Source organism: Condylura cristata, unplaced genomic scaffold (assembly GCF_000260355.1).
Source record: "Condylura cristata isolate star-nosed mole 26May11 unplaced genomic scaffold, ConCri1.0 scaffold00060, whole genome shotgun sequence".
Classification (NCBI taxonomy): Eukaryota; Metazoa; Chordata; class Mammalia; order Eulipotyphla; family Talpidae; genus Condylura; species Condylura cristata.
In genome coordinates this window covers 417,327-427,262 of record NW_004567161.1, presented here as the reverse complement: position 1 = coordinate 427,262, position 9,936 = coordinate 417,327, and the positions used below count along the sequence as shown (strand labels likewise).

The window sequence follows — 9,936 nt, the reverse complement described above, 5'->3', positions numbered from 1 at the left end:
GGGACGCTGCAGCCTGCAGGTGGGGGCCACCGGCTCCATTCCCCGCGAAGCCGGAGGACGCGGGAAGCCACGGTCCACCCCCAAACACTTTTCTCGTAAAACAGCCGTCTCGAACTCCGGCGCTGGCGGGACATGCAATCCTCCCAATTTATCCTGGCATTTCGGGAATGTAAACAGATTCGCTGGGTTTCTTTTCTTTCTGCGGAGTAAGGAAGGAACCGAGGGAACCGGAGCTTTGATCCGCCGGACACACGCCCGTGGACACGCACCTCTCCCATAAAGCGCATTTCCTGCTGCGGTCCTGGCCAGGTCCTGCGCTCCCCACCCCCACCCCAAACTTCACCTCCAAGGTGACACACGCAAAAAGTTAATGGACTTAACACTTCTTTCCCTAACAGCTTCCCTGACCTCTAAAAAGAAAGGGGTGGGACAATGACCCCACCCCCTTTTTCTGACTGGGGAGCTAGCTTTTGTCGGCCAGGCCGGCCAACCGGGAGAGAGCACAGCCTGCAGCAGCCTGGGCTCCAGGGGTGCCTGGGGCTGCGGAGAGGGCTGAGGTGGGCGCCAGGTCCCTCGGACCCCGGCGGCCTCGCCTCCGCCTCTCCGGCCTGCGTGGCCCAGGACGCAGGCTGCCCCGGCCCGCCTCACTGAGCCTCTCTCCTTGTTTAAATAAAACAACTTCAAGAGTTGAAATATATATATTTAGATATTTTTCTTAAATAACATATTTACATCTAATAGAAAATATAACTCTAGAGATCATCTTTCCAACCGAAACTGAGTGGGGGGAGGGGCGTGAGGGCCGGGTGGGAGTGGGGAGGGGGCTGCCCAGGCCGCTGCCCCGGGAATTAAAAGCCTCGCGCCGGGGCGCCCGCTCACTCCTGCCCCCGGCCCCCCACCACTTCATCTTTTCTCTTTAAAAAAGCCTTCGTCCGTGTTACTTTCCTTAATGGTGACGGTCAGAAAGTTTGAGGTCACGTCAGTGACCACCACCTTTTCCAGGTTGGTCAGAGAGGGGCTCCAGGACTCTTCCTCTGGGTCCCCCAGGATTCTGGCCACCGGGATCCTGGCGATGAGGGAGGGCCTGCCCCCTGGGGCCCCCATGTCCCGGTACAAGCCTCCCACGGAGCCTGGGGTGCCCGAGCCATGCCGGACACGGGGGCCACCAGCGTCCAGGGCACCCTGACCTTTGGCCTCCAGGAAGGCGGCCCTGTGCTTTATGACCCTGGCCGGAAAGGTGTCCACAGCCAGCTTGCCCGTGGCCTCAGCCGGGCTGGGGCTGGCCATGCCGCACTGGGCCGGGTCCGAGTCCTGCCTTCGGGCCAGCTGGATCACACTGTGGCCGGCGGGGAACTTTCCTGCCCCGGCAGGGGCGTCGTCCAGCTTCCTGCCCTTGAGGTAATCCCCGAGGCTGTCTCCAGGTTCTCCCAAAGGCCGAGGCGAGGGGTCCAGGGGCTCCTTCCGGGGCTTGGGGCCTCTTTTCTTGGAGCTGTCTCCCGGAGAACAGGGCTTCTCCTCGGCTCGGCTGGCGACCCGCTCCCGCTCCTGCTCGCGCTCCCTCTCCCGGTCCCGCGGGGGCTCCACTCGGCAGGTGCTGCTGGTGCTGCTGCTGCTGCCCGGCGGGGACAGACCCATGTTCCGAAGGCCCTCTCGGGCCCTAGAAGTAGAGGCCAGGTCCTGGGGGGCGCGGCCAGGGTAGGGGATCCGGATGCCCCGGGCTGAGTCGCTTCGGAACTCATAGGTTTTGGCCTTCGCCTTGGCCTGGGCCTGCAGAGAGACAGAGTCATCAGGACTGAGAAGCCCTGCCCCCCCTCCCCCCCCCCCCCGCAGCCGCTTGCTCCTAGGCCTTGGGATCCCACACAGGGTGGCGGGGGGTGGGGGCAGGGGGGGCAGACCCTGGGTGCAGGGAGAGAGGGCTGGCCGGGAGGCAGCCAGTGTGCTTGGCACATCTGACTACTGGCCTTTTGGGGGTGGCTGAGGGAAGGTCACAAAAGAATCCTAGCGCAGCTGAACCCCTCCCCCCATGACCCTCCCTGGCCCTGCCACCGTCTGGAAACGGCCTGTCTGGGGACTCCCTCCCCATGGCGAGGAGCTGCTTGGGCCCCCCTGTGTGGACGCTGGGGCTCACAGCCCCTAGGCCCTCCCCACACTCCCGGGGAACTCGTGCCCACACTGGGCGCCCCCCTACCTTGAGGAGGAAGGTCTTGGGTTTGGGTCCTCGCTTTTTGGGGCCGTAAAGCTCCATTTCTCGCTCTCTGGAGAAAGGGGGGTAGGGAGAAAGGATGTGTGAGTTAAGAAACAAGGGGGGGCTCCCATTCCCCACCTCCTGCCTGAGCAGAGGCTGGGCAGGGCCCTACCTTTCCTCAAAGGCTGCGAGCAGGCGGGCGTCCAGGATGTTCTCCTCGGGCTCCCAGGTGCTGTACCTAGAGGGCGGTGGCGGGAGGAAGCGCGTCAGTCCCAGGCAGGGAAAGAGCAGCGGGTGGGTGGGTGTGTCTGTAACTTTTCTTGGTGCATTGTATTGCATTTCAACGGAAAGGGAAAAAGAGGAAGAAAGAAACCTCCCAATAACAGTCTGGGGCTGAAAATTGCATATAACCTACTTACTTCTGCGACCAGCCCTTCCATTTGACGAGGTATTCCATGCGTCCCTGCAGATGCAAAGGGGGATGTGTGTGTGTGTGTGTGTGCACCAGGAGGAACGTATGACGAGGACACAAGAAATACATGCAAAAAATGCATGCACCAAATGCATGCGCGAAACCCCACCGCAAGAGGCACGCGCCCGCTGCACCACCCCCTGCACGAAACGCTGCACAAAGTGCATGCACCGGCACTCATCTCCCACCCCGCCCCCCACCCGTGCAATCTGTGCACGGTTGCAAGTCTAAGGAAAGCGCTTGGGCTCAGAGCCGCCGCCGCCGCCGCGGCCGCGGCCGCTGCTGGGACCTGGGGGAAGGGAAGCTGGGCTGCAGCAGGGGGAGGGAACCCCGGCCGGGAGGGGAGGGCTCGGCCGGGCCTCGGCCCACGGCCCAGGGGCACCTACTTTCCGAATGCGCCGCTTCAGGAGGGCTTCGGCCGCGAACACCCGCTCCCCCACCGCCGAGAGCTCCATGTTGACTCGCCGCTTCCCCCTTGGCCGCTTCCAGGAGCAGAAAAGCAGCAGCCAGCGCACGACAGACCATAATACTCTCCCGCTGACGTCAGTTCTCCTCCCCCTCCCGCGCCCGCTCCCTCCTCGGCCCCTCCCGCGCGCGGCGCGCGGCCCCCGCCCCTCCGCCCCGCGCTTCCTCCCGCCCCACGTGTTGCTAACGACGTTGCTAAAGCCGAGCGGCCGTCGGCCTGCGCCTCCGCGCTCTGATTGGCCGAGCTCCGGGCCACGCCCCTCTCCTTTCTCCCCCGCGTTGCTACGTGACCCGCGTTCCAATCGCCAGGGGGCGGAGTCCGAGGCGACTCCAGAGACGGAGCGCGAGGAGGTGGGGGCCGGCGGCGGAAGTGACGTCCTGGGAGGGCGGGCCCGGCCGCTGTCAGTCTGCGGGACTCGCGAGGGGGCCCGCCCGCCCTCTGTCCTCGCCGGGGCCCCCTCCCCCGCCGCCAAGTTGTCCCTCCAGTGCACCGCGCGCCCCGCGGCTCTCGCGGGGACCCCCGCGGCGGTGTCAGCCCGGCCCCGCCCTCTCGGCAGACCCTGGCTGCCCCACCCCCACCGCCGCGGACTGGCGCGCGCCCTTCCCCCGCCGCCGCCCGCGCTGCACAATGCACAATGCACAGGTGCTGGGGCGCCGCGGTCCGCGCCCGCACCCCGAGAGCCGGCGGCGCGCCCCGCGCCCGCTCGCCTTCGACCCTCCCCCGTCACCCACCCGACCCCTGGTCTCCATGGCAACGGCCTCCCCCGCCGTCGCCGGCCCCATCCCCATCCCGCTAACGAATCAGTGTGGCTCGGTCTCCCGTCGCGCAGCCTTGCCCTCGGCCACCCTTCGGGCCCGACTGGCCGACCGGGCTCGAGCGCCCGCTCGGAAGCCGGTCGCAGACCCGAGGGAAGCCGGGCTACTCCCCCCAGTCTTCCCGCGCCCCGGAACCCCATGGGGGACGTCGCGCGCCTTCTCCTGTCCACGGCCGATCCCCGGCCCGTGCCCCTGGTCCCCACCAGACTCCGGCCCCGAACGTCGCCAGCCCCAGCCAGGCAGCCCCTGCCCAGGGCCCGGGGGTACTGAGGGAGGGCATCGACGACCACCTTGGGCGAGTGGAGCGCCTGGCCAGCCTGGACCTTCGGGGCCGTCCCGCTCCGCCCTGCCCCGGGCGACGGGCCAGTCCCGCGCCGCCCTCTCCCTGCCCATGGTTCTTCCCGACGTGAGCCGCAGCCTCCCAGAGAGAAAACTCAGAGCGGGGAGTGGCGAAGTCCAGTGCAGGTGGACGGAGAGGGGCCCGCGAACGAGGTCGGCAGGGTCCCAGACGGGGTGGGGGACGGCCGGCCGCAGACGCCGCGCGTGTGCTCTGGGGCGCGTGCGCCCGCGCTGCTCGCTCGAGGCGACCGTGGCTGGAGCGGCAGCCGGGACAGCAGCTCGCTCAGGGGCCCAGGTGTCCTCGACCCTTTTCTCTCACCGCCCAGGCTGCAAGTCACAGCACCTGCGACTTGGAACCCAGGATTTAGTTAAAACTGATTAGAAGCTGAACGGTTTCTCTTTCCGAGAGAGGTGGGGGCAGGAGGGAGGGAGAGAGCTAGAGAAAGAGAGCGAAAGCGGGCGAGCCAGGGAGTCTGACTCCGAAGGCCAAGGATGCCCGGGGTGGGAAACCGGTCTCCCGTCCACAGTAGGGCGCGCAGCGGGCGGCGGGGCGCGGCCCTCGGCGCGCGGCGCCCGCGCGGCTCACAGCTCACCTTCCCCCCACTCCCCTCCCCCGCCACTGGAAATGCGGGGTTCCAGTGTTTGGCCTGGCTGCCAAACTTTGCCAGGGGGGCGCTGGGTGAAGAGTTGCATCGCTCTAGCTGTTCTGTTAACGAACGGCGAGTTGGCGACGCCCAGCTCGCCCCGGCGACCCGCGCCGGCCGCCCGCGAGAGGCCGCCGACGGCCGCGTCCTTAATCATAAAAAGTCATTCCCGGTAACAAATAGTTTCGTTGGCCGGTGCCAGCGATACAGCTGTTTCTGTTTAAGCTTAAATACTTTCCAACAGTTTGGGCAGTAAAAATAAAGTCGGCCTCAGCCGCCTGTAAGTGTCTGGTTTCCCCGCCCAGAGAAAGCCCACCCTGAGCCCCGGTCTGGGTCGCTCGGCTGGCCCCGCCCGCGCCTTCTCGGAATCCGCGCCCGCGGGGCCGAGCCCGCGGGGCTGCCCCAGCCCCGACCGGCCGAGCCCCTCCCGCCGGCAGGGCGGCCACCCCGAGGATGGAGGGAGGGCGCCTGGGGCGTAGTGGACCGGACCGGCCTCGCCTCCCGCCCTCGCCCCCCTTACACGCTGCGCCCACGAAGAGTGGCGATTTCCCTTCAGATAGGGTTTCTGGAGCCGGGTCCCCAAGGGTTGTGTTTGCCTTGGGCCCCTTTACAGACCCCGGAGTTTGCAGAGGCAAGTAGCGGTCCATGGTTTCAGTTTCACGCTGCAAGTTAGCGCTCCTCCTCCCTCCTCTGTCTCTCTCCTTCCCTTTATCCCCCTCCCTCCCCCACCCACTTCCCTCCCTTTCTTCCCACCTTCCTCTCCCCACGTCTCCCCTCCTTTGCAGAAATGCCACCGGAGGGTTGAGGTCCCAGGGAAATAACCCGAGCATCGCACAGCCTCCTGCCCTGGAAAGGTAGTTAGTCATTTTTTTCCCCTTTTCTCCAAGCGGCTGTATTTTCTGCCTGTATTGCTTGGTGGCGAAAGGGCTTGCTCTGAACAGAAAGCTCTCCGGTGGGATGTCTGAGTTTGCAAACGTCGGGGTTCCCGCAGGGCACATAGCAGAGTGGAATCCGATCCGGGAGAACAATGTGAGAACAATCACACCAAGTCCTGTTCTCCACAGCCACAGACAAACGCAGCCCTGGGAGGAAAGTGACCCCAACTGGGGCTGGGGCTCCCCTGCCAGGCACACTCACCCGGGCTAAAGAGCGGGGCTGCAGACACCTCCCTGGGCAGTGTTGACCCCCACCCTCCAGAGTCGGAGAGAGGCAGTCTGAGTGATGGATTTGGACAGCGCCTTGGTGGGAGCGGGCCTGGCAGGCGGGCAAAGGAGGGAGCCATGGGGTGCGGGAGGGCGCCGTCGGGGCTGCCGGGTCGCTGGCGGGCCGCCCAGGGGCGCTGTCTCAGAGAGGAGCCCACAGGCGTTCTGCCCCCCACGCTTGAACTTCCTTTCCTCTGTGGGTTCAATTCCACATTCTCCACACCTCGCTTCTTTGCAGTACAACCGCTGTTTTCTTTCAAAGTTGCATCACGGCTTTTCCCCAGGGGCATCTTCGGGAGTAAATACAAAGTTTCAGGAACAAGAACCATCCGCGAATCCCACCGGCGCCCACAGTCGGGTTGGAGTGCGCAGCCTCTGCAGTAAATAAGGTAACTGCTCCCTACCCCTCCAGCCCCATATGGCTGCGATTTGAGTGTCTCCGGAGACAGTGCGTGTGCTGGGGCAGGGGCGGGGGTGGACGGGAGTGAAAGTGGAAATCAAATGCTTCAGATCGCATCTTTATGAAGGAAATTGTCAGGGATTCTCTTAGCAGCCTTCCCGCCAGCCCCTAGCTCCCGAGGTGAGCTACCCGCTGCTTTGTTTACAGAAGTGCTGGCGCGCCCCCCACACCCCCACCCTGGACACCTGCTTAGAGCCCCCCAGTCTCCTGCCTCTCTCTCTCTCTGCCTCTCTCTCTCTCTCTCTCTCTGCGCTGGTTCTGGTGACTGGGCTCAGGAGCCGCAATTTGCCTTCCCCACCAGGACGGCCAACCTGCTGCCCACCACCTGGGAGCCAGCCCTGGGCTCCAATCTCCCCGGGGTGCCGGGCTCTGCTCCCTGACCCTGCCTCTGTCCAGCGCAGAGGCTGCCCAGGTCCACGGCGTTCTGAGGACTCCCTGGCCGCCCGCAGCCTTAGCCCACGTGGAGGCTATAGGCCAGAGGAGCGGTCCTGGGGACCGGAGAAAAGGCGGCCGGGGACCAGGGTCTTGACTCCTGGGTCCCTGGCCACACCAGCAAGTCCTAGCTTGGCCTCCAGCTGAAGGGCGAGGCCGGCTGGTCCTTTGCTGGGAGCACTTCAACTCCGCAGCCTGGCGGGCGCTGCTGGGTCCTGGCTGCAGAAGCAGTGGGCAGATGTGCGGCCCAGCTGTCTGCGGGGGGGGGGCGGGGGGGGCAGCGCAGCGGAGGGAGAGTGAGTGGAGGCTCCCAGGTGCGAGGCTGGGCTGGGCTCGCAGGGGACCCAGCCCACGGGTGGGTGTCCCTCAGCTCTGCCTGCTCACTCCCCACCGCTGGGGCCGGACCCTCTGCCTGAGGGGCACCAGAGGAGCTGCTAGGGAACCACCAGGTGACCCAGCACCCCGAAAAGAGATCTCTGAAGACTCCACCTGGACTGATCCTCGGGGACTGGAGAAGAGACTGCCCAGATTTCCGGCCTGGCGTCCAGCCTCAAGTTCCCAGAAACGGGGAGTTCTCCCCGCTGCTGTCCATGTCTCCTTACAGTGGACATTCAGACCCTCCTCTTTAGGAGAGCTCTAAAACCTGCCACAAAGGGTAGGAAACCCCGCGCCCCCCCCCCTCACAGCCCCCAAGCCTGCACACTCCAGAGCTGCCTCTCCGAAGCCCCCACTTCCCCTTCAGAGGCGGGCAGTGCCTCCCTCCGGCAGGCAGCATCCACGGAGCTGCAGGCACCTACATAATCCCACTTAAGGTTCACGACCACTTGACAGCAGTTCTGTTGCCCAGTGTAAGAGCTGAGGTGCCAGCGGGCTGCCTCCCAGCGCCCAGCGGGGTTCCCACCCAGGAGGGCTGAGCCCAAAGCCCAGATCCTCAACTCCTGAGACCTGCACGGGGTCCTCCAGCGCGCTCCGCTCCTCCGGAGTTTTAGGAAAGAGGGAAAGAAAGGACAAATGGAGCTAAGTACCGGGGGCCAGGGGCCCCCTCCCCGGAGCCAGGGGCTGGCCTGCGAAGCAGCAGAGACACTGCCTGGGGTCCTTAGCAAAAAGAAGGTCCTGGAAGAAGGGGCAGGCGGCCCAGAGGCCCGTCACCCCCAGGCCAAATGCGGGCGCCTGTCTCCCTCTCATATTAGAGCACCGCGGCCCAACCTGGCCCGGGTCGCCCTGCTGGGCCCCGTCCACTCACAACCGCGGCGCTTGTGCAAGTTACCGCGCGGGCTGCAGCTCCAAAGTGCGTTTTAGAAATCAACGTGGGCATGTTTACCCCCCCCCCCCGATCGCGTGAGCGGTCACGGTTACGGCCGTGGCGGGGCTTGGTGTCCCGGGACAGCTCGGATTCCGGCACCCGCGGGTCGGCCTCGGGCGGCTTTCCGGGACCCAGTGCCGGCTGGCTGTGCCACCTTCCCATCGGGGCGCCGAGGAAGTGGACCCAGGAGCTTATCGACCCTGCGCGGAAAACCGACGGCGCAGCCCTCAGACGCGGTGGAGACGGGAGGCTAGGCTCCGCGGGGGGCCGCCCCTTCCAAGCCCGGGGGGCTCCCCGCCGCGGACGCGGTGAGCGGTGAGCGGAGCTGCCGGCGGCTGGAGCACGCGCACAGCGCCCGAGTCTGCGCGCATGCGCGCACGCGCACCGCGGGGTGGACAGCCGGGCCCTTCTGGGAAGGCTGTCCTGTCCTGCCCGCGAAATCCCGCACGTTGTGGGAGACGAAGCACCCTAGGGGAGCACCCGAGCCATCGGGGTGCAGGGTGGGAGGACTGGCTGGGGTGGGGGACTACGGAGCCGCTGCCTGGCCCTGCCTTCCCCAGGGGGTTCCACTCCAGGTCCCCCTGGAGAAGGGGGTCAGACCTAACGGCCTAGGTGAAGTCGGGGACACTCCGAGAGACAAGATGTGTGGAGGCAGAACAGCTTGAGCAGGGGTGGGCCTGAGGGTCAGAGCCTTAGACCCCGTCCCAGGGGAGCAGGAGCAGGTGGCCCTGAACTGGGACCCCCAGAGCGAGCGTCTGTCAGGCCCCGACGGTGCAGTGCGGACCTGCGCCTCGGGATGCCCCACGGTGGGGCGCAGGACGCCAAATTCGGGCTGCACAGTGGGTTGTGCCCCCCCATCGGGAAGGCCGGAGGGCAGGGCCCGCCTGCAGGGGTGGGCGGCATGGCGCCGCGCGGAGCCTGCTCTCAGCCAAGTCGCCTGGCTCCCCGGCGCCCTCGAGTACGGTGCCCACAGGGATGGCACTCGGGTCGCGGCCCAGTCTTCTCCACCCTAGACCCTCACGGGCTCCCCGTCCCGGGGATGCAGACGCAGCAGGGACACACGGGACTCTTGTTTGGCGATTCACGCTCCCGCTCACTCCCTACCCCGCCCTCAAGCGGAAGGAATTGAAGTGAGTTTTTGCTGGGACTCCCTGGACCTCAAGTTAGTTCCAAGCTGGAGCCCCTCAGCCAGTGCCACTTGCTAAGTTATTCACGCTAAAGAGCCAAAGTTCCTCTCGAGACCGAGGCGCAGGAGTCGGCTTGGTCGTGCAGGGGCGCGCGGTGGGGAGCCGAGTCTGCAGCTTCCGAAAAAACCCCGGGAAGCAGAGGTGTCCGCCGGCCCCGCTGCCCTCCGCGGGAGCGCGCGGGTATGAGGCCGCGGGGGTCGGGCAGCGAACCCTGGGGCAGGCCTGTGGGATTCGCGGGAGAGGCCCCGACGGTGTCCGGACAGTCAGGACTTCCAGCCCCTGGTGCACCTCGGTGAACCTCGGCTCGGATCTGGGCCTTTCTTGGCACCCCGGAATGGGGTTTTCGTGGTGCGCCCCCAGGCTCTGCCCCAGCAGAGGGGCACTGCCGGGGGGTGCCGGCCAGGGCAGCGGCGTCGAGGCCGCGCGGCCTG

The 9,936-nt window shown here is 66.1% G+C and overlaps 1 protein-coding gene across 1 annotated transcript; it reads right to left on the bottom strand.

The window, feature by feature from the left end:
• Nucleotides 1-682: 682 nt before the first annotated feature.
• Nucleotides 683-3,161, bottom strand: CBX8 (chromobox homolog 8). The gene is made up of 5 exons (XM_004695322.2): nt 3,044-3,161; nt 2,605-2,648; nt 2,358-2,423; nt 2,189-2,255; nt 683-1,767 (listed from the first exon to the last, which is right to left on the bottom strand). Exons 1-5 carry the CDS (start codon nt 3,110-3,112, stop codon nt 904-906), a joined length of 1,110 nt encoding a protein of 369 aa, XP_004695379.1. The 5' UTR covers nt 3,113-3,161; the 3' UTR covers nt 683-903.
• Nucleotides 3,162-9,936: the final 6,775 nt, after the last annotated feature.